The following is a 26,340-nucleotide window of genomic DNA, read 5'->3' on the forward strand; positions in this document are numbered from 1 at the left end:
TCTTAAATTATGATTATGTAAATACAATTTAGCATGAATTTCAATACTAGCTCAGTTTTTTGAATTCCTTTGATATAAATGTATAGTGAAGTATTTTTTTAAATCTTTTAATACTTCTTAATTCATTCAAAAATAATCTATTCAGAAAAAATAACTACAAGAATGTGAATTTTTTACATTCTTGCAGCTATTTTTGACTGAAACGATTCTAATTACGTTCTTATCTTCTACATGTTTCAAAAATAATGCGAAATGCTAAAGAACATGATAATGATACAAATTTCGCCCAATACTGTTTAGCAGTGATTTTTTTGTACTTACTAATAATCATATAATTCTTATTAAAGTTTAATAATTGAATCATGCAATAATTCTTGTTTCAATATGATTTTTCTTTCTAAGTAATTATCCTATCATATAAATATTATTTCTTTATTACAAATGAAAATTATTTACTTTGACGTTAGATAGACTAATAGTTTATTTATTTATACATATTAACCATAGCAAACTGTTTAAAAATAAAAAATACTGAAAGATTCGAGGCAAAATTATATAAAATAAAAATATAGCAAATAATAGCGAAAGCTCTTGCACAAAAGATTTAACTGACTCAAGAGATAGAAGTTAACTGACGGATCTCTACAAAAGCGGAGATGATTTTATATATTAAATAAGTTACTTCCAAAGGAATAGAAATCTACATTGTTATTGGACAATGATATTATAATATGTTGAAAACTCTACGATTCCAGACTTCCGCAAGGTTGATGTGTTCGCGACATAACGACATGATAATGCACTTCAGCACATAACTCAAATTAGTCGACATTTATAAAATGAACGTCCAAAGACAAAAGCATGATTAGCGTTATTTCTCAACAGCTTTAGCCTTTTCACTAATTTAATTTCAATGCATGGAATTTCTCTTGATGAAGCTTTATGAAATAAAAGTTTATCAACAAAATCATGTGCTTTTCTTTTTTAAATTATTTTATTTATCACTTTTTCCTTTGCCTTTTTTTAGTATTTCTTTTTATAATAAATAAAAGTAGCAGAAGCATCTTCTGAAACACTTATTCTTTAAATTGCGAATAATTTGGATCAATAAAATCTTCTCAATAGTCTTATGAAGCAGTGTAGTTTAATTTAAACAACACTATTGCTGCTGATATGAATGAATAATGAATAATAAAATAATAAATTATTCTTTTGCCTATTTATTCTCCAGCTCTATGGTCGTAATGATTTATTGCATTTAAATAGCGTCTGAAAAGTAAAAAAATATTAATAAGCTCTGAAATTAACTTTTGCTTATTTCTAAAGTCATGTTATTATTTTATTTTTTTTAGCTTTACTGATAATCTTTGGTGCAATGCTCGTACAAACAAAAGAAATAATATATTTCTTACCAGTCGGAATTGCGGATAATTTAAAGACTTAAAGGATGACACAGAATGATCCTCTGCAGCCTTTTGGTAAAATATTATAGGGTGTGGCCTCGGGACTGGACCCCACATGGGGTTTCCTCTGCTTCTCGCCATTGCCGTTCTGGTTGCTAGTATTTTTGCTATTATTGTTGTTGTCGTCGCTTTCCTCGTTTTTTGCCTATAAAAAATATAGTTAAATGTGCAGAATATACAAGAAACTAAACAAAATCAGGAATACTGAATTCTGTATTTTTATATAAAAGACCTTATCCAGAATTACTAATGATGCATGCATTTCTAAAGTCAGTGTCAAAGTTATGAAGTATGCAATTTTTATTCATATATAGAAACTGAATGATATTAAAAATGGAAATTTTGCGAATATCCTTACGATATTAAGTTGTGTAAATAGCTTACAAGTTAAACCTGAGAGGGAAATGTAAAAATTTGGCAATAAATGTCACAATTTAGTATGATGCATTTCATATGGAAGAAGGTTGTTATGATAACTTTAAGTTAGAAACTTGGATCAATTAGAATATTCTAGGAATTTTATTGGTTATATTCAACTTCTGATATATATATATATATATATATATATATATATATATATATATATATATAATCTTAAAAGAGCCATTTTTAACTTATAGTAAAAGAGTATAATATTTAATATTTTAAAATAATTATATTTTTGATTGACTTCTAAAGAATCAAATTTCCCAGAATTATGCATGGAATAAAATTAACTATTTTAAGCTATGATGGCTTCCTTTGTAAGATCAGGTTATCATTGTTAGAATTAAAAGCACACATATCACAAATTTGCTGAGATAGTCTTGGTTTGTTGCTATGTACCAAATTTGGTGACTTCCCTAAGCAACATCCGAAATGTACTATTAGGTGGTAAATATACATCACACACACCTACTTGTATTCACCAAATTCATTAACTCAGAATATTGAATATGTTTACAAATCTCATCAGATTTAATTGCGTCTTACAGCTTCTGCAAATCACTACAGGAATTCTAAGAATATTATGTAATATGAAGGGTTATAATACCTAATGCCATTTGGTAAAGATCGCGAACTTTCAGTCCGTAATTCTGATATACCTACAGCAACAATTTTGATTGGTTACACATTAACAGCAGAATATTAAGCAACTGCTTGCAGTTATTTATATTGCATTTCTATCAATAATCAGATAGGTGAACCCTCCGCACTTTTTGGCATACGTTAGGAGGCATTTACTTCGCTCAAATAGGTATGATAAACTTCCAAGGAGACGGAAGTCAGGTCAAGATCTAGTATATTAGCGAAGTTAAAACATCTAAAAGTGCTATTCTTGGAATCCTGAAGCGAACAATATTTGCTAGTATATTATACAAAGTTTTGCTAAACAGATCCATTCCATTAAAGGAATTGCTTAAATAAATACAACCTAGTATGAAATATTTGAACATAGGTTTCTCTGTAAACTAAAAACTTTAATAAACTTTTCATGATTTAAAAAAAAATTCTATAGCTATAAGTCTTAACTATATTTTATTGAAAATTATAAACAGTTTTTATATATTATGAAGTCATTACTTAATATACTAAAAATTAATGTTTTTTGGAAAAAGTATGGAAACAGACATTTTTTTAAACAAAACAAGTTACACATAAAAAAAAATCATTTTTATCAAAAAAAACCCCTTAAATATTACAAGAAAACATAGAGTTAAATGTTCATAAATAGTATCGAAATGAACCGTCATTGTTTATATTCGGGAATTTTATAGCTCAAGGAACTAAAAGTTGCTTTCGGGAAACTGTCTGGGTATATTCGTATCTGTAATCATCGGTAGTGGTCCCCCTGAAATACTTTAATAAGGATCTCGCACTCCCCGCACTCTCTAATAAAGATCTTATCTCCATTCATCCTCACAAAATTATGCATCTTGAATAAAGCCGCGAATACTTTGTATGCCATAAGCGAACGATAAGTAAGAAATATAAATATAAGGCAATCTAGCGATTTTACTGACTGTATCATGAAAATAATATTTTGAATGGCTGTTTTGACAATCCATTGACACCAAAATATGAGAAAAGATACCGTAACTGTATTGATGGATACCATATAATGAATACTATAAAAAATGTCATTCTTTTCTATTGTATTTATATGCATACTGAAATATAGATCAGTAGACGGTTCACCATCTGATAGATTTACTTCAATTTTTTTATTAAAATATACATCTTAGATGTTATTCTTTTGTACCAAATTTTATCTATCAATTTCTTTGTGTTTTGTAGTTATTGAGTTCAATTGTATTCGAACAGCCAGACAGATAATCTTCCTGTGTATGGATTTCGTTCAAAACTTGGTAGAACGCAACAAATTTAGTCATAATTCCGTATATATTGAATTTCAGCTGTCTAGCTCAAAGCAATTATGAGTTATTTCGTGGCAGGCAAATGTAAAGAAAAAATGTATTTTCCAGATACTGAAAGATCTCAAACGTAGAAAGTCGTCAAAAATCTCAAGTTCGAATACGTTGGCATTACATTATTTTCTCCATACTTCGCATATAAGAAAGTAAAACTGTCAATCCTAAAAAATTTGGTCTTATACTTCAAAATATAATACAAGCTTCAAAGACACATAGAGAGACTGGTTGTATAGTAATTATGTTTAAGCACATCGTACTGAGCTGGAGATAAGTCCATATTATTTATTAAATTATTGACTTTATTTTTTTAAAATTCTTGACAGCCCATTATTTTTAACCATATGTATTATGATATTTACATGTACTCATGCTTCTGTATTGGTATTGTGCTTGTTTGTTTTTACTTTTTATTTTAACCTTTTCTTGTGTTGTAATTTTGTTTTTTGTTTGTCTTCGTGACCCTTGGTAGCTGTTTGCTTTTTCAATCATGTGTAGTTTAGAAGTTTGTAATTCTTTATTCTTTGTATTGATTTTTTATATGAGTTTTAATTTTTTTGCTTTGGGCTTTGTGTTCCTTGTGTGTTTTTTAATTAATGCACTCTGTAAATGAAAGCCAATCACTGTACCGTACTTATTTTAAACAAATAAATGCATACATATTTTTAACTGATAAATTATAAAAATATGAATGAGAAAGGCGTACCCGTTTCGGTCTTTTCCAGTCGTTCACGAATACTGGTTTGAGTCCCGGTAGATCGGAAGGAGCTCGCGGCCTCTCTCTGGGCTCTTCTTCTCTGTCTTCCGAAGTTTGACACACCCCGTTCTTTTTCTTCAGCTCGTACACTTCCGCCTTCTCTGGAAAGATTAGAGCAGCCGCATGTTAAAACATTAAAATGTTTAAATATATTCTGCTGAATATTTCAGAACAAGTAGTTAAAACAAAACAAACACGATTAATTAAGTTCTTTGAAAAAATATGCATTAAAGTAAACCTTGGAATTGATTTGTATTAAATAGTGTAAAGCATATTACAAAATCAACTAGCAAATTATAAAATTATGCATGATAAAGGTGCACCAGTTTCGATCTTTCCCATGTAAAGCCAAATATGCATTAGATAAAAATGATTCATGCGTTACAGTAGAAAGTCAAAAGACCATGGTTATTGATTTGTATTAAATATTGTAGAGCATATTTTATAAATCCACAATTTTTAGCTGACAAATTAGAAACTTCATGTATAATGAAGTAGTACTAATTTCGGTCTTTTATAACAGTACATTTCTACCATCTCTGAGAAAATTACAGTAGTCATTATATAAAATATTAAAATGTGGTTCTTCTTTATTCTAGAGCCAGTAGTAAAATGTGAAAAGCATGATATTAAGAAATAATACATTAAAATTTTGAGATTAGGAAATCGAAAATGCTTTAAAAAATGCATTGTTGGCTAAAAAATGAATTAATGGTTTAAATATATTAAATTTTTAAAATAATTAATAGGGAGATGTTTTTTTAGTTATATCGAAAAGGAATTACCACAGATTGGCTATTAATTCAATACAAATAAGTTTTAAATTCTTCAATAAAATCAACTTTAGTTTTAAAGACTCAAGTTTCTCAAGTTATTCTACATAGATAATAAAACATGCTACAAGAAAAAGTAATCATTTGCTTCTTACAACTGTAAAAGGATTATAAAAGGTTTTTCAAATTTGGACTTCGATGTGTATATTCGAAAGGTAACGAAAAAGTAGAATTCTGGTCCATAAACTGATTCTATCCCTGAAATGTGCTTAGGAAAGCTTAAATTATCTAAATTTATTCAAATTTTGAAAATATTTAAAGTCATACTTTTTTTTAGAGAATTAAGTGCCATGGAAGATTGGTTTCTGTTAGATGGTTTTTCTGAACTCAGTACTAAGATTTTCATTCTCTACAGTTTGTCCTTTTGCATCAGAAAAACTCTGTATCATATAAACGATAGATGACAGGCGCAATAATTTTTGATAAATGAGTGTAGTGCCACATGATTACCCCTATTGTAAATAGATAACATTTTTGGAGGACTATATTTATATCAATAGTTGATTCAGTTTTACTAAATAAACTTCCAGTGCAATGATTTGTTCCTGAAATGTATCTGCTTTTAATGTGTGTGTATGTGTTAAATGTGTATATGTTAAAAAATGTATCTGCTTTTTTTCTTCACTTACACTTTGAATAAGCATGTACCAATTCTAGTAATTCACTGTCGTTGCATAATGTCATAATTAATACGTTGCAATCAAATCGTTCAAATGCTTACATTTTATGTAAATTTTTATTTTATTCAAAAGTTTTAATGTTATAAATTCTTCTAAGTGGGAGTTTAAACAGATAGACGAAGACGATCATGTAAACTTAAAATTTATTATTAATTAACAATGCATGTTTAGGTATAAAATTTCCCTAGGAAAGTTTCTCAAAATAGTTTAACTTTCCATTTTCAAAACTGTTTTAGCCTTCAATTTGAAATTTTTGTTTTTGTAATATAATCTTATATAAAAACACTAAAAAAACTGTAATATATTTGCAAATAATAAATAACTTGTATTATTATACATTAAAGAATACTGAAGAGAGGACTTTAAATTGGATTTTGAATAATATGGCATGAGATGATACATTTTTCTAAATCAATGTTAAATAATAAAATATAAATCATATCACATAGGAATTGATTTCATATATAAACATTTCTCTTGTGCATTTGAAAATATTAAATGATTGATGTTTATGATAGAATATTGAGCTTCAAGAAATGCTCAAAATAATATCTGCCATTTGAACAATGGTATGCAGCCTGACATTATTTTTACTTTAATGAGTATTGAAAATAAAATATGAAGCAAATATAAATCCATAAAGATATAACATGTAATTTGGTTCATTAAAATACTAAAATCACACATCTTGTAAGAAAAAATATGCTTATTATTATCGTGCCTTTGAGGCTGTTGAGATAAAGGCTGACTTTATCCAGGGAACAGCGCGGCCTCAGAAGGTCGTAAAAGCTTAAGGTCCTTTCTTCTGCTTTCCAACCACTCTTCAGCAGAGGCTCGTACTCGTCTATGTGATCCATACTAAAAGAAAAAGAAGATTAAGGATTATATACTGACAACAACAGTTATTCAGAAGTGCTTGATATGATAATGCGATTTATAACAAAGCATGAAAGATGTTCAGATATCATTCGACAAACAAGATAGAAAGATAATTAGCAGACTTCAAAATTTTCCAAAGAGCTATGTCTCTAAAACCTATTGTTTTTGAGAAAAATGCTGAAGAAAAAATGTGATTTCATATCCAATGCAAGAAAATAACTTTTAATACCAATAAGAAAACCAATATTTTCAAATTATATGATATTTATGTAACTACTTTAAAAGATCATTTTTCATTTCGAGATCTGGTACTACCACCATGCAATGGCTACCGATTCATCATAGTAACGTCAGTAAATGTAAAGGTAGCATGCACAGAAGCAATTAAGACAACTTTGAAATAATTGAAATTTACTGTACCAATTCCTTTAGATATTTCCAAACGAAAATCATTCCAAAGATATCTGATCTGTTGACCATCATCGCTACTGAACTGAACTCCAAAGCCCAATTCATTTAATAGGGCATTCCATAATTTTAAAGTGATCTGAACTTCATCTGTATAACAGACAATGCCTATAGTCCATCTCTTTTTAAATTGTAACTCTATAATAATTTTGAATGTTTTTTTGTTTTTTTTAAATAGATGCTTTTCCCACCCATTTTCCAATTTCATGAAATACAATAAAGTTTAATTTTCTTTCTTTAAATGTAAAGTCATACTTTTTTTAGAGAATTAAGTGCCATGGAAGATTTGTTTCTGTTAGATGGTTTTTCTGAACTCAGTACTAAGATTTTCATTCTCTACAGTTTGTCCTTTTGTATCAGAAAAACTCTGTATCATATAAACGATAGATGACAGGTGCAATAATTTTTGATAAATGAGTGTAGTGCCACATGATTACCCCTATTGTAAATAGATAACATTTTTGGAGGACTATATTTATATCAATAGTTGATTCAGTTTTACTAAATAAACTTCCAGTGCAATGATTTGTTCCTGAAATCTTTAAAATTTTCTCCACTACGTCTCTGCATTTCTGAATTTATGCAAAATTATTATGCTATTAAAAACTTGTACATGTTTTACTATAGCCGTCCCCGTTTATATATAAGCCATAGATAGACATATCTGATTAAACTAACTTTCTGCGTATTTTAGCTCTATTTATAAATATTTTAAAAATTTATTCACAATCATTCTTGAAATGCTATCACACGAGAAGGCTCTGAAAAATTTTCTAAATTTTCAATGTCTGTTCACAATATGTTGTTACTCAAAACCTATTTACACAAAATAATTACCATAATTATCTAGCAATATTTATATATATAAAAATATATAATATTTATATATATCAGAACTAAACATTACTGATTACAAATGTATTTTTTTTTCTGAATTTGAATCTATATCATTATCGTTAGCTTTTTCATGAAACATTTAAAGACAAAATTGATTGTTCTAGAATCAGGTAATTTAATAGCTTGTGTATCGCATAAAATTATTCATGCATTTCAAGATACATATAATCTTCTATTTAATATGAATATTTATTGTTATACATGATGAACAAGAAGAAATTTATCAATATATCATTTTAAATCATCCATATAAAAACAACTAATTGTCTGCGTATTTTTATAATTGATAATAAATACGCAAAATGCTTTAAAAGCCCATTCTTGAATAGGAAAAATTCTTCTCACTTTCTAATATATCTCGGTGAACGATACAAATAAATTTCTAAATAATATCTGAAATATTAAAAATCACAACTTTAAAATCGTAATGCAATGAAAATGATTGAGAACTGATACAATAAGGCCATTTTATGGATACTTTGTACACTAAAAGTGGTTATTTTTTAAATATATACATAGTCCAAAACAAGACATTAGACATGAAGTATTTATAAACAAATCCTTTATTTTATGCAAGCCTTGCTGATTCAAAATAATAATAATAATAAAGCTCAAGGGTTACCTTCGTCTTGTAAAGTTATTCCTGTTGAGGATGGCTGGAGGCGCACTTTTCAGTAAAGGTCTAGTTGGGATAATAGGTACATACACGATGGCCGTTCTTGGACCGCAACACACCTGAAGCTATTAATTGATAAAAATAATAAATAGATAAATCTGCATAATTGAATATTTTATTTTTTAGAGTATAAATATAAGAATCAGAATTCATACATCCATATGCTCAATAAAAAATTACTATATGAGTCTAAATTTACTTTTGAACTTATTTTGAGAATACAAAGAAGGAAAAAAAACCTGTATTATAAATTCAAACACTTATATAGATTCTAAATATTTTCTACAAATCTGTGATTTTAATACTTCATGCTGTATTTAACCGCATGCTCCATATAATCTTTAGTTAGTTTGATTGTAAATGGGAAACCATTCATGTGAATTTATTTAAAAATATACTAAATATTGAAAAATTAAATGAATGAAATAAAAATTTAAATATTTATAACAAAAATGGAAAGAAAAAACACATGTTATAAATTTAAAAAATTATATTGATTCTTAATATTTTCTACAAATATATAATTTTAATGCTTTATATTTTACTTAACTGTATACTCCATAAAATCTTTAGTTAGTTTGATTGTAAATGGAAAACTATTCCTATGAATGAATTCGAAAAATTTACTTAAAATACACTTATTTCATCATTATATAAATCTAAAATATTAACAATTAAAACAAAAATTATTAAATATTAATTCTCCTTTTTAACAATCATTTAAATGGGAAGAACATCTCTGGTTCGATAACTAAAAGCAAAATGTGTAATTAAGGCTAAATTTATTATATAAATTGTATATAAAATAATGTTAGGTATTTGAAACTTTGCTATAGAAAAATCTATTTGTGTAATGAATGTTAAGAAATCCATGTATTACTTTTACCATGGAATTTTGATTTATGCAAAATAAGTTAAATCTAACACTATCGCTGTAAAATGGCGCAATACATATACAGCTGCTTAGCGAATTAGCTGAATGAATTGCAGAAATAACAATTATTAATATTATATATATATATATATATATATATATATATATATATATATATATATATATATATATATATATATATATATATATATATATATATATATATATATATATATATATATATATATATATATATATATATATATATATATATATATATATATATATATATATATATATATATATATGAAATAAAGATAACAACATTAATAAACTTAATACTTTTGATTTCGAAAATTTATACACTAATCTACCTCATGAAAAATTAATAAAGGTCTGCACTTTTATATATGACGAATATTTAAATGAAAATATCATTCCTAAAAATAACTGGCTTGAGTTATGTAATTTTAATATTACTGAAAATTACGTGTTTAATGGTATTAATTTTTATAAACAAGTCAAGGGCATTCCAATGGGGACAGCTTTCTCAAGTGCTTTAGCTAATATTTTCCTGCATTACTATGAGAAAAAAATAATTAAATATAATTTAATAAACGGGTGGAGATATATTGATGACCTACTTTTGATTAACTTCGACAATACTAATATTATTACTAATTGCTATCCAAAAGATTTAATTCTAAAAGATACAAATATAAATCAACTTGAGGCTACCTTTCTGGATTTAAAAATCGAAATTGCTAATGATAAAACAATAGTTGGTATATACGATAAAAGGGATGATTTCAACTTTAAAATAACAAAACTATGTAACTACCATTCCAATCTAAACTCTAAAATTTTCAAAAATCTAATTTTCTCACAAGTTAACAGGATCAAAAGGGTTTGCAATAATAAAAATTCTTATATTGAAGCATCAAATATCCTCCTTAAAAATTTAATTAAAAATGATTTTCCTAGAAATTACTGTAATGTCAATTTTTTAATTAAACAAGGTATGGTTTGGGATTAATCTTTTGGCTTAAATAAAAATAGAAATTTACTTGCATATTGGATCACTCAATAGATGGCGCTGGGTGCCTACCTCTGTTTACATAATTTAACCGTTAACTTTCAAAAACAGGAAATCACAATCGATTGTTTAAAGTTTCATTCACTGTTGGAAGGTATGTTCTGGCCTTTTTGTTTTTAATTTTAATTTTAATGCTGTTTTTGTTTTTATTGTTATTGTTTTCATTGTATTTTTACTTTGTGGTTTTTTTCTAATTTGTTATTTTGTATTTCCTTTCTGTTAAAATGGTATATCTCTTGAGCATAATTTCGGGGGATTTTCGGGTCACGAGGAATCATTATTAGACTTAATGTCTGTATGTCCTCACAGAAAAAATCCCTTTATTTGAATCCCTGCCTGAGGGTGACCCTTGAAAAAGTCTTCAGGCCGGATTCTTTTTTAATATTTTTTAATAATTTTTTTGGTTTAATTTTTATTTGATTTTGTTTTTCCTATTAACTTGATTCTAATACTTTTGTATAAATTCATCTGTGTTTTAGAAGTAGCTGCAATTGCGCTCTCTAAATACTATGAAGTTCCTTTTTGGTTTTAGTTTAAATAGATAATAAATTTTAGTTGCGATTTCGAAACTGTTTTGTTTCGTTTTCATTTTAGTTTCGTTTTCAAACTTTTTCTTACTTTAGATTGGTTATATATATATATATATATTAATAATTTGGTGTATGAAATATTCCAATAAAAATAGTTTGAATTATATTCTACTGTAGAATACAACAACATAGCTCTTATAAGTTGGACTTGCAATGCAAGGTAATCATGCAAATGGCAAAATTATCAATATCCCTTAAATCACAAATTTCAGGTAATCCTAAAACTAACAATCATGGTGAGTAAGGCCTGGAAAAGACAATGATCATTTGTAAAGAAATTTTATCGCTAGGTAATCGTTCGTTTATAAAATGATACTACACGTTATGGTAAATACTAAACTTGATGTGGCAAAGATCCCATCTTGTATAAATATCATTGATTGCAGTCACATGTACAATGACGTCATTGAATAGCGATGTTAAGAAGCATTATTAGACATGTCTGCTCAATAATCAACTATGATATCAGTTAACATAAACTTTCATAATGATAAAACAGTTCAATATGTTGAATGTAAGAAATGTTAAATCTTTGATATGAGTTAACGTAAACTTTCATAATGATAACATAGTTCAATATTCTGAATATAAGAAATGTTAAATCTTTGAGCCAAGAATGACAATAATAAATTAAAAATTGTATTGGATGCCAGGATTTCAATTTGTCTCTAAGCTAATTGAATTTGTTGCAATTGATACCAAAAAAATAATAGAAATCTATATTTTCCTCATTTCATATCTCAAACGATTCTATATCGTCATTGTCAATAAAAATGTATGATAAGGTAAACAAAACAGAAAATTAATTATCGAAGAATTGCTATGAGAATTACTTTCATTAAATTGATTTCCACATAAGTGACATACTAAAAGACTACAAAGACGACTATTATTCCATGCACAAATTAATATTACCGGCTCAGAATAGTATATTGACCAAATTTGGTCAGTGTAATTTTTGTTTCCCTTCATATCGCCAATGATACTATATCGTCATTGCCAAAAATATAAATGTCTTTTAAAATAAACAAAAATAAAAATTAGCTATCGAAGCGTTTCTAAAAGAATTACTCTATTTGAATAAGTTGTAATATAGGTGACATACTAAAAAGGTTCATTAGAATAGAATTCGACTGTTATTTATTACATAAATTAAATTTATATGGTCAGAATAGTACATAATAGAATAGACCAAATTTGGTTGCATTTAGCTGAACTGAATTTTTGCAATGAATCTCCAAACATCTCAGTTTAGGACCATATTTCCTAATTCGATTGAAAACACTTATACAGGAAAATATGAATGAGATATTTTAGGGTTAAATTAATTTCCTTTTACTAGTTTAAATCATATATGATGAATGATCTGATAAAAGAAACACTCTTCCGCAGACCGATTAGTTGATTAGTTTTACTATATTTCAATAATAAAAGAAAATTTGTTTAGAGAAATATCAAATATCAAAAACTAGGAAATATGAGAGGTTGTATTTTTTAAACATAAATAAGATCTTACCTGAACCTGTTCCATACTACTTTCATGTCGCCACCGACTCTGGAAATAAATGAAATGATTTGTCAATAAACCAATCAAATACCACACTATAAAAAAAGAATAAACTCTCAATACTATTATTATTCTGGTTACAGAATTATTGGCACTGTTACGTATCAAACGTTAATGCTAACTAAACAGATCTCAGTAATTTAAACTTTTTAAAAAAATAATACAGAATTAATTCAATATTATAGCTGAAGGTATGACTAAAACCATTACTACATATAATTGGATTTTTAGGAAATTTCAGTTTTCTTCCTATTTTCTATCTTTATTTTTCTTATTTTTCACATTCCATTTCTTATTTTTCCATTAAACACCATAATATAACGAAAAAAGAGAAAACTCTCTTTACGGTTATTATTTTGTTTATGAAATCAGTGGCACTGATATTTTGCAAACGTCAATGATAGCTGAGCAGATCTCAATACGTTTCTTTAAGAAATAATACATAATTAGCTCAATATTACAGCTAAAATTCTGGCTACATACAGAAATAGAATCACTAAATATAAATAGTTTTTTTATTTCTAAATTCTTCTTATTTTGTATTTTATTTTTATTATTTTCCATGTTTCAAAAATTAAACTTACCTGGAACTCATCTTCTAGAAAATCGTCTGGAGACGGAGGTGACGAGAAAAACGATGGTTCGTAAAGCTCTGGCCAGTCAGTAGACACTGGACCTGGGGCAAAGACACTGACTACGCTCCGGGATTGGGGTCCTCTACTCATTAGCCCACGTCGTCCGTATGGAGGCCCAAAATCTAAAATGAAATAATTAGAATTAAAATTAAAATTATGTATATATATATATAGAGAGAGAGAGAGAGAGGAATTGCACTTATTGTTATCATTCTTTTGATTGTTTTTATAAAAGTGTGCACACTACAGGGGTCAAGTGACTAAACTATCAACATTTTGTTAAACATTTTTCAATTCCCCCCGCCCATTCTTAGTTTCAATTCATCTTCATTAAATGTTATTATTATCTTGTTATTGCTCTAAAATTGTTTTGAAGAAAACAGAAAGAAAAGAATAGTTGTACCTTCTTGTAAACATTTTAAAATAAATGACATTTGATTATTGATAAAAATATTATAATTTATGATATAAAATATTTCGATACATATTCACAAGTTTAAATAAGTATGCATATTTAAATACATAAACACAAATTCATAATTTTTTGCAAACTTTATAAATTATATGCACATTTGAATTATATTACTTCTTTAAAAATGATTTTGATATCTTATTGCAAACAAAATATTGTAGCATTTTTTTGTTCGTCAATGAAAACTTTCTGCTATGTATGTACATATTGCATTAAATAAAATGAATTTTATAATCGCTATATTTTTGTGAAATTAAAAATATATTGTATACATATTGCTGATTGATATTTAATACAATGATATTGAATGAATTTACAAATCAATTCTTAACTATCTACCAATCTATGCAAACCAAACATACACTCATTTAAATTCTTTATATAAGAATCCCGAATATTTTATTTAGATATTATTAACACTTTGTATATGATAATATTAACACATTGTGTATGTTGTACTTATTGCATGTAGGATAAAAGCATACAGGCATTAACCTCTCGATAGACTAATGAAAACATATTAGTATTAAATAGTATTAAAATGTGAATATTTTCTATTTAATTCTTAAAATGAATCATTGATATTTGTTTACAAGAAAAAACATGTTTATATTTATCGATGACTTGTTAATACAGGAATATCTTTTGATTTGTTTGTTAATACTAATAAAGCTATTAGTATCAGTAAAATTAATAGATATATAGCCGGCATTTATCTAATGATAAGGCATATACTTAATGATAAATTTTATTTTAAAGTTTTGCATAAATTCATTATTTTTGAGCCCATAATATGTTATTTAAAAAAATCAATCCCTCATATCCTTTTTTTAAAAATAAGTAGTATGTATAACGACATATTTCCTTGTCTCCGGTTTTTTGATGGATATCATAATTCAATTAATCATAATTAATCCGTTGAATGCAGTATGTATAACGACATATTTCCTTCTCTCCGTTTTTTTAATGAATATCATAATTCAATTAATCATCAATTAATCCGTTGAATGCAGTATGTATAACGACATATTTCCTTGTCTCCGTTTTTTTAATGAATATCATAATTCAATTAATCATCAGTTAATCCGTTGAATATTACTGTGTATTGATGGTGTGATAAATAGAATATTTAGCCCTACATTTAATAATTTAAAATATTGCTTTTTTTTGCAAAGAATATAAGGCAATATATATTTTTCTTATTATTCATAATGGCAAGATAGTATTTAAATAATTTTTTTTAAAAAAACTCTTTTTTCTTAAAATACATACTAGAATTTTGTCGATCAGAAGATTGTATATTCTCATAGGATGAAGTTTGACTGAGATTAGCCGTTAATGCATTGTGTATGTTGTTGCTGACTATGTTACCGCCGCCACCACCTCCTCCTCCACCCATGCTTCTTTTGGTCAATGCTGGACTGTGACCTCGAGAAGATTCTGCGGGAGAATAAGGGCTGTGTGCGGGAGAACTACCCCTTCCTGGGCCTCCACCACCTGAAGGATCGTTGGGGCCCAGACCTCCTCCTCTCGGGCCACCACTTGTACCCATCCCTGGACTGCTTCTTCTTTGACGATTCATTGTCTCCAGCATGTTTAAATCACTGAAATACCAAAAATTTTATTTCAGACCAAAAGAGAATTTAGCTCATTATAATTATTAATTAAGAGTTCCATGTACATGAAAACAAAACCCGATGTTGAAGAAAGCACCCCTTATTAATGAAGTTTAAGACAAGTCGAATATTATACCAAACAAAAAAAAAGTTTCTAGTCCTTGAAGATGAGTCCCCCCTGAACTGTGAATGATCGTGACCTTTGGAAGGACAACCTGCCCCCCCCCCCCAAAAAAAAAAAGTTTGCCCAACACCCCAAAATGAAACTTGTCTCTAGTCTCTGAAGAGGTTTCCTGAAAACTGATACTGTTCGAAAATCACGAGGAGGGAAAATGTGCCATCCAAACTTGTTTAGAAAAGATAGTCTTTGAGTTCGATGTTTTGGAAATTCTCAATCGTATTGAACCCCATACAAAAGCTAGAGGGATTCTTAGAATATAGAACTCATCACTATGATTATTTATTGAAAAACTTCTACTTATAACCTCTTTATAATTCTTTTAATTGTTCTTTATAATTCTGTTAATAAACATTAATAGAAGATCCTGTAATTCAGAAAGAGTAAGTGAATAATTCATTATTTATAGAATTTCATTTGAAACACATTTAATTATTTTCTACAATAATTGCTTTATTGATTTCTCAATCTACGTGAATCAGACAAGGTTTATGTGTCTGTAAGACCTCGGATTCATCCCCTAAAAATGGGTGTAATCTTTTCATTCTATACTTTTACTACTGACGGCGAATTTTAATAAAAAAAATTCCTGATTCACTCATTTTTTTATAATATGAAAGTGCGATTGAAATAATTTTAACTTTCTTTCAAAAGGAATGCTCATATTAGAGATACTTCAATAAATAAGTTACATGTTTTACTATGAGTATAAAATATTGAAAAATTTCAATTCGATATTTTATACTTTCATGTATAAAACATGTAGAATATCGAAAACTTTAAAAAAATTAGTCATCAAAATTTTGATGTTTTTTGTTTGTTTGTTTTGTTTCGCTTTTTTTTTACATTTTAGATATCTTTGAATGAGAAAAATACATATTTGGAAGTATGTTCTGTCTCTTTGCATGTGAATAAGATTATTACAGTAGGAAATAAACTAAATAAAGGGAATTTTGCATGAGATATAGATCTTGATCTGTATCAGATATCGAACCATATCAATTAACAGGAAATTATTATACACAACACATACACTATCCCTTTTTTTGAAGAAATTAAACACATATCACATGATTTTGTACAAATATATAAGATGGGCAGAAGAAAAATTTTCAAATGTTTTTAGGAAATATTTGAGTTATAAAAAGTATTTTCCCTTTCTACCATCTTACTTTACAACAGTATAAGTAAAAAAGATCGAAAAATTAGAAATAGAGAAAAGTTTAAATAGTGATAAGATTAGTAAATCATAAGCCATGCCTTATCCATTAAAATTTCTGATTGAATCATTACTTTGCGTTATTATTCATTTAATTTGAAATGAAAAATTTAAAGAATTTATTTCCAAAAATGAAATTTATAAAAAACGCTTCTAAAATATACACTGCATAATTTTTAAAAGTTGTTTTTGTTATGTTTTATAAAAAAAATTCACAGAAAAGTTTCTGTGAAGCATTATTAATGCTTTAATTTCCTGAAAGCACAGATCTGTTTACATATGCATGACATGCTGTATTTGTTCTCCATGTTTGTCATATATTCATGTGATTGAAGTTTAGAATATCCGTAAACATTAATGTTACTGTGCTTAAAATCAATAATAATTCAAAATACAGAAAAATTAATAAATTGTTACTATGCAGCAATACACTCAGTTTTTGATTAAATAATGGTTATATGAACAATTGCAAAATTCCTCAGTGAAAATGTTTCTTTATGTCAATTACTTCATCAATCAGATACATTCACTAATAAAGAAGCAATAAATAAATAATAACAATAAATAACTTTAGTAATAAATAGTATCAGGAAAAAGAGAATTATGAATATAGAATGCCATTAATTCTTTCCCTTTACCATCGTATAACAATTTCAACTTCATCTGTAGAAGATGCTATTATCCTTTGAACCTCTTCATAAGTTCTTCCGGTTAAAGGAATGCCATTCCATTCGAGCACTTGATCTCCTAAATAAAGAAACATGTGGAATTTATACTCTAAATAGATTTTCAAACATTTTGGTAATTTTACATGCTAAAAATATGCATTTTAAAAATCTTATATTCCATTCATAAATATATTGAATCGAGAATATTGAATAAACTGTACAAATAAAAAAAATTCTTAACCCATTAACAGAGAATATTGAGTAAACTGTACAAATAAAATATTCTTGCCATTAACAGAGAATATTTGATAAACTGTACAAATAGCAGATTTTTAACCCATTAACAGAGAATATTTGATAAACTGTACAAATAGCAGATTTTTAACCCATTAACAGAGAATATTGAGTAAACTGTACAAATAAAATATTCTTAATCCATTAACACCAAAATAAACATAAATCACATATTTCATCATTTTTTTTTCTAAAATCCTATTAAAGGCACCAAGATAAGGATAAGATAAGCCCAAATAAACATATATATGGAAAGTTCTTTAAAATGCAATAAAGATCAAAAATAAAGATTACTTAAGATTTCTTTGGATTGACTCAAAATTAAATAAAAAAAATGAAAACATTTTTAAATTGTTACATTTGATTTTAAAATCCGGTTAATGCATTGTATACATAAAAAATATTTAGTAATGCATAATGACAACTTAGTCAAAATAAATTAAAATAGCATAAGAATTTGAGTTAGCAACGGAAATAAAATGTAGCTGTTTTTCATAAATGGTATCCTGGACACTAACGGGTTAAAGTATGCATATTTCAAGCATATCAACATTAATTCTTATTATATTACATACATATTGTATAATTCTTATTATATTGACACAGATTGTATCAAAAATATTTTTTTGTTATTTATAAGGAAAGGAAATAAGTTCTTTTCCGTTAAATAAACATTTGTCATACATGGCTTTGGATTTTTTTTATCTTTGAGCTTCATGCGTTACAATCCTCTTAAATAAAACCATCTTATTCTGTAAACAGTAAGAATCCAAATGTTAATTAATCCAACTGTTTGTTTAACAAATTTGGTTCATCTGAGTGCTTCGTTTAATTCGTGATGATTGTCATCTGTTCCAATGCTATGCTAAAGAGTATTTGGGGGCTGATTTATAAATTTTAACTTTGGTCAGATTATGAGGATCACACTGGATCTTTCAACACCTCTCCGAGTTTCCACATTATTTCAGTGGGTCGGTGCTTGTTTTGACGAATGTAATGTGCATCAGTCTATATAACATAGACCATCATACTATATATACCATACAAATAATGAATCTTTATTATAAATGGATCTCGGTCCATTCTATTCCAAAGCTAAGCCAATGAAAAGGTAATTGAAAAAATGTGAACTGACATAATTGTAAGTAAAAAAGATACAATTGTAAAGTAAAAAAATAGATTTTAATGTTGATCAAATTGTCAGAAATCACTGAAAAAATAAAATAGAAAACATATTACAACCTATGACATATTTAAAATTGTACCAATATTTTTTCCCTAAGATAACTTTTTGAGTTATAAAAGAACATAATCCGATTCCATTCCGACTTCACAAGCAGTGAAATTCTGATAATGTAATAATAAAACTAATGACATTCTGAAATCCCTTTCCAAAAATTTTTTTTACTTTAATTTTAATAAAATAAAAGATGCATTTCAATTTTCTGGTGCTGGCTGTGTTAACAGTGACTTCAATTGTTAGAATTACAGTTAATTGAGTTTCAACTCTGCAGTGAGTTGTTTTACTACTTTGTGAAGAATAATTATTAAAACACTTGCAACTTTCATGTCATATTACAACATAGCTTTGTACAGCATTTCGTGTAATAACATAGCATAGTTAGTACAGCATTTCATGTAATAATACAGCATAGCTTGTACAGCATTTCATGCGATAATATAAACTTACTAAATACAGAAACATATATTAAACATGATAATATATATTAGATAACTGAACCTACATGCCCTAAACACGATATAAAATGATAAAAATTTTAATTTGAAAAAAAATGTTGTACTTCTTTTCTTTCTTTTCTCTTAAAAAATTATGTGTTAAAAAAACTATGGCCTAAAGTAATAATTTCTGAATGAAGCTTGAAATCAAATGAACATTTCTTATATATTTGCAAAGCAATTTATTATGAAACTGCTTGGAATTTCTTCATATCTTTATTGAAATGGAAGAAAGTAGATAACAGTTATTTTTTTTCTAAACAATTTCTTAAATTATAAAAACAATCACCTTCTAAAACTATTAATTAACTTTCTTATATCTCCTGTAACTATTATACTATTGAAATTTGAGTCCTTCTTCAAAAATCACTCGCATGACAATCTTATCGTATGAAAAATTTAATAATTTAATATATAATATTGTGTGATTTACTGGTACTGACTCGGTTAATAGAGATCATGATACGATTAATAGAAATCTTGGTAAATAATGACCAGGTAAATAAAATTCCACTATCTAGCATTAATAAATATTAGGCAAAAAATTATTTTTAATTCGTACACAGCATCTAATTATGCCCGTATAAACTTATTAAATATAAATATATCTTGAATAATAAATAAAAAAATTTAGGAAATAATTTAATTTAACATAATTTAAATTTAAATAATTTAATTTAACATATAACATCCCTTACAGAACACAGAATCAAAGTACTGAACGATTTCATATACTCATGAATTCGGAAAATGCTAATAGTGCTATTTGAATAAATAACAAACATCTAACTTTGTTAAAATGAAAAATATTTGTTTCAAAATAAATGTTTTGAAATGTTTTAATTTTCAGTGTTTCAATGTTAAAATGTTTTCATAATGTTTCAAAATATTAATGAAAGAAAATAAAGTATTACCTTCTTTGACTTCACCAAGGGTCTCTACAACACCACCAGGAAATATTTTGGCAACATAAGCTCCTATCATTCCATTTGATCCAGGCACTTCTTTACCGCCAACGACTTTCATTCCTAGCCCATTTCCTATAAAATTTTAATAAATATGAAAATATCGAAAATGCATTTAAGGAAAACAAATTTCTAAAAATAAGAAAAGCAAATAATTATATTAGATGATGCAATATAGTGTTATTTTCTAAAAATGAACGGTCTTATCAATGTCATATGTAATTCTAAAGCTACACTGAAATCCAAGACTTAATGTAAAAGTTATTTTTTAATTCCTTTATGTACTAATGAATTCATTTATTTTTAAAGATAAGACATTATTTGGTTTACCAGATTTTTTTTCATCGTGTATTTGAATTGGTTAATTAAATGAAGTTTTATTTTACTTTATAAAATTGAAAATTAAAATTAATCAGTAAAGTTATAATTTAACATAAAAAAAAGTTTTTCAATGTTAAATAATTCAAATTTTTTTTCATAACTCAGAGATAATAATAAAAATAATGTTAATTAATTACAGTAGAATAACATAAATGTATAACTTGAAAATTCAATATTGCTAATTGGTTTCATTATTCTTCCAGTAATGCATTTAATGTAATCTTCATTGAAATGTTAATACACTATAACCATTAGTAGCATGCGTTCATTTCAGAAAGATTAGAAAATATCATGAAATTCTGCGTTTCATTTCAATGAAATGGTATCACTGCTCACTATCGACAGAATGTCAAATTATGTATACATAAAATGAAAAATCATATGTTGTTAAAATTTTGAAATTGCTATGATCTATTTACTGTGGCACATCCTGGTAATAAAAAAGTAGTGTATGAAATTATGATATTTATTTATTGGATCATTAGAACTCACTGAAAAATTTCTATCTGAAGCAATTCTATAACTATAAAGACAAAAATGTCTTACATGCTTTGAAGGTACTTTTATAAGCAACTACCGATCGGTAATTGCCTATAAAAGACCTTTAAAGCATTTGTCAGTATACAATTGAATCTTACCACTGACAGAACGATCCTTGGGGTCCCTTGTGAGGAGTATCCTCTTGACTGGAAAGTCATATTTTTGAGAAGTCTTTGAAACGGGGGTGCGCTGAAATATTACACAAAAAACATAAATATGTAAACTTTCATATTTTAAAAGGATTTCCTTTTTTTTCTATATGGCAGCGCAAAAATAGTAAAAGTAAATTTTAAAAAAATGTCCATGAACATTCAAAAATACTAATTAATAATTATCTTTCTTTAAAATAAGAATGAAATCTAGTTTTTTAAAAAATGTAACTCGTTAAAAATCATCTATTGACAAAGGATGAATATATAATGAATAAAATTAATTCTTATGATAAATAAATTCTTTTCCTTACATACATAATGATATTAAATTTTATTAATAAAGGAAATTATGTTTCAGAAATTTATAGAGAAGAGGTAATTTTAAAGAGAATAAATAAATATCTTTACTTCTAGTTACAATACAACTTAACATGAGGAATTGCCTTATAATTCAACGTAAGGAAATAAAATATTTTAACGAAAGAATAGATTTCAAAACATTTATTTAGAAAAAAAGTTTTCTTTAATTTGTTTATGATAATTTAATTTTGCCGATATTTAAGAAGCTCGTGGTCCCTAGTTTATAAAGCATAATTTTTGTAGATAATTTCATTTTTTTTTCCGAAAATAAAGCTTAATTGAAAAATATGTCCTGCCTTGAATTTTTAGAAAGCTTGAAATTTAAGCTCCACTCCCGAAATAAAAGAATTATTAGCTTCGTGAGCGCCAAAACTAAGATCATTAACTTTATGTGCTCCAGAACTAAAATTATTAGAAAACAGGGCCTCAGAATTTAGATCATTTGCTGTATGAGAGTTGAATTGTCAATCAGAATGCTAATGTAACATAAGTACATATTTCAAGAATTGTGTATCTGAAGTGCTAATTAGAATTTTCATTATTTAACGAATTTAAAAGGAATAATATATTGAATCTCATGTAAAATTAAAGCAAAGGTACAAAAGTTGATGTGTCCAGTGCTTGAAAACAATATTTTTGGGGTTAGGATCTTATTACCTTCTGGAGAAACAAAAAGAAGTTGCATCTTCAAATGGTCCGAAAATGGCAGTTACTCATCAATAGGTGAACGAAATGAGTTTTAAAAAATAAGTATGGATCGGGTTGGAAAATATTATAATACATAATATGTCAATGGATTTTTGACAGATAATGGATTATTTAATTGTCAACAGGATATTCAAGCATTGGTTGTAAAGGTATCATAGAAAAATATATTTCCAGAACAATATAAAGCATCCCAATATTGGATTAATGGCTTTTTTCACCTTTGTAGAATGGGATTCTTTTACATGTTTAAACATAGCTAAAGATTGAAAAAATAAGTCATCCTCTGAAAATAAACCCAAATGTTCTTTGAGAGGAAATATAAATCAAGACTTGGTATTATTTTCTTGGAGAAATATATCCAGATATATGAAAAACAATAAAAATATGTTGTAAACTAATTATAAAAATCATAATGTGATGATCAAATTCAAAATCGCCTCTGAAAGTTACATAAATACATTTGATAAGATTTTTCAGATTACTGAAAGCAGCTACAACAGTTCTAAAAGAATAATAAAATATTTCAAATGTCGATGAAAACATTTGATATACGTTACCCCAGTTTTTCTTTGAGACCTGAGTAAAGTGGAGGATTCCTGCATCCGGTGACCCATTGAATCGTCCTCATTACTCTCATCTTCGGACCTGTGATGGTCCTGGTACAGTGACTGGGCTGCAAACAAAAAGAAGACAGTTATTAATGACTCATTTACTATGAGGGAGGATTAAGAGAAATGCAAATGATCTATTTAAAATTATAATGAAGAATTTTGTCTATAACTTTAAATGTCTAATTTCTATAATGATTCCTCAAGACAAATTTGTATACAGACAAACAAATAAAGAGAAGACCAGTTGACCTATATTAAAAAATTACTTAAAACCATTGTCTTATGATAAATGATGAACATGTGTTTACAAGTATAAATGTATTTAATATAATTTCCATCTTCATTTTAATGCAACTCCAATGCTTGTTTTATAGATATTCAAACTTTGCCAAGAAAAGCAATAGCTAAATAAAGCTCAAACAAAAATCTATCGCTCTTTCATTTTTTACAATTTAATAAAACTTTTAGTAATATTTATACAAAAAAAAAACTAAATACCAATTAATACTCATAAGGATCTGAACTAATGTTTCTTCGTGTAAATCAATATTTAAGTGATATAAAGAAAACAAATGTAATTTAAAAAATGCAAAATGCAAAGGAATAAAGAGCATGAAAATTGCAAACAAAAATTTTATTTATTATTATTTCAAGATGAGTTTGCCCTTATGAAACAACATTAAAACCAAAATTCTTCCATATTATATAATAAAGACTGGCAGAATTTATCTGTTAAAATAATATTTACATAAAGTCCAGTAGCCGAATAGAAGGAAAATATCATAACTTTAAATTAACGAGCAATTCATGCGTATATATATAAGTTTATTTATTTTGTGTATCTCAGAAACGGCTCGAACGATTAGGATAAAATTTTATATTTAGTAAAGGTTTTGGTTTTTACGTTTAAACATATAGGTGTCTTTTTTGGAAAAGCGAAATTTTACTCAAAAAAGTTTATAAATAATTTTTTATAAATAACTGTTTTGATAAATAATTTTTTATAAATATTTTTTTAGAATAAGCATATTTAATTTCCAACGCGAAGTGCAGTATAGGGGTCAGAGCAGCACGAATGATGCGTGTGTTGCAATTCCTCAGTTCGAGGCACTCTCCTCGACTTTTTTTTTGTACTTAGGTATTTATATTTAATATTTTTGATTTTTAAATTTACTTAAGGTATCTTATCTGAAAAAACGAGATATTACACACCCAAAAGAAAAAGATTTTTATAGTTAACTATTAGAGCCGTTTTTCTATCTGTTCTCGTGCTGACAATGTCATAAAATGCCATCTCGCAACGATTTCACAATGGTAAAACTGAATATAAATTCAAAAATATAAGTAATGATAGATAAACTTTATAATGAATATTGCAATATATCAGATTCTTTCGAATAACATGTTAAACTGAGTGCATTCATGATTTTTTTTTTATTTAAATGACTAGTTCATATGTTGGTAAGATTGAAAAATATTTATATGCAATCCGTATGTGATTCCGTTTTAAAATTTTCTTCGAAAGAACACAATTTCCTTAAAAAATTCTGCCGAGCGAAACTCTGTCTTCCAGATATTACTGTTTTAAACAAGCAGGAAAAGAAATCTTGAAAAGGTTCAAAATAAAAATAAAAAAAACATTTTAATTTTAAAAAAGAATTTATCTGCTTCAAAATAAAAGGGACTTTTTTAAAAATCAACTTATTTTGTAAAGTACAGTGATTACCATATTTTATAAGATAGAGACTTAAGACATGTGGCTTGATTATTATATCTTCTTGAGTAATAGTTAACATATTTAGAAAGGTAGAATATGAAGCTAATAAAACAACGTATAAATAGCCCTTAGGAAATATTTGGAATAGAAAAACCAAAACAGAATCTATAGATCCACATTATGTCTTTTGCATAGATCGATCGTAGATTTGTCATGTTGAAGTATAACCACCTGATCCACTCCTGCTTGGCTGGATCGGAGAGCTCCCAAGATTCTCGAGTAATTTCCGGGATCGTGTTGGCATATCCGGCAGAAGAGGCATGGCAGGCGCCATTTCGGATTCTGGAGAAAAATGACCCGGTGTAGCTGACAGTAGAATGTCAGGTGGCTCATCTGTAGGAAAAGTGGAAGCTAATCGTTCTATACTTTCATCCATGGCCGATTCTGGAACTGCTGCCGTGTCTTGGTAATAGCCGACTTGCTGCTCTTGCTGTTGCTGTTGTTGCTGATGTTGGTAGGCCTGTTCATCTTCATACCAAGGTGCACCCAAACGTACATCAGGGTTGACGTTATAATCGTACCTAATGCAATGAAAATTAATAGTTACATACATATAAAATTTATTCATTTAAGTATCAAATATACCATGGTTGAACGTCATAAGGCCAAAAACTAGGCGTTATAATTCAAAATAAAATTATACGAGATTCATATCCATCAAATATGTTTAGGAACCCCTTTCTTTTAAGTATGTCTGCAATTTTCGAGAGCAGAAGGTGTTAACAAATTAAATAGAAAAAACAAAACAGTTAAAGTAAAATATAGAAATGTTGAAAGAAATATTTATTAGAATTACAAATTAGATATCAGAATATCAGTATGTTTTAAAAAATAGT

The 26,340-nt window shown here is 27.1% G+C and overlaps 1 protein-coding gene across 1 annotated transcript in view; it reads right to left on the bottom strand.

The window, feature by feature from the left end:
* The window catches only part of LOC129966220 (homeobox protein prospero-like), a 53,643-nt gene that overhangs the window by 2,484 nt on the left and 24,819 nt on the right, over positions 1–26,340 (bottom strand). The window contains exons 9-20 of the mRNA XM_056080634.1: positions 25,676–26,025; positions 23,674–23,789; positions 21,995–22,085; positions 20,925–21,050; positions 17,950–18,058; positions 15,571–15,902; positions 13,776–13,948; positions 13,141–13,179; positions 9,011–9,129; positions 6,866–7,002; positions 4,581–4,732; positions 1,413–1,608 (exon numbers count right to left, since the gene is read on the bottom strand). Coding sequence (XP_055936609.1) covers positions 1,441–1,608; positions 4,581–4,732; positions 6,866–7,002; positions 9,011–9,129; positions 13,141–13,179; positions 13,776–13,948; positions 15,571–15,902; positions 17,950–18,058; positions 20,925–21,050; positions 21,995–22,085; positions 23,674–23,789; positions 25,676–26,025 — 1,912 coding nt within the window. The 3' untranslated portion in view covers positions 1,413–1,440. The remainder of the gene's footprint in view (positions 1–1,412; positions 1,609–4,580; positions 4,733–6,865; positions 7,003–9,010; positions 9,130–13,140; positions 13,180–13,775; positions 13,949–15,570; positions 15,903–17,949; positions 18,059–20,924; positions 21,051–21,994; positions 22,086–23,673; positions 23,790–25,675; positions 26,026–26,340) is intronic.

Source organism: Argiope bruennichi, chromosome 4 (genome assembly GCF_947563725.1).
Source record: "Argiope bruennichi chromosome 4, qqArgBrue1.1, whole genome shotgun sequence".
In the NCBI taxonomy this organism is placed as follows: Eukaryota; Metazoa; Arthropoda; class Arachnida; order Araneae; family Araneidae; genus Argiope; species Argiope bruennichi.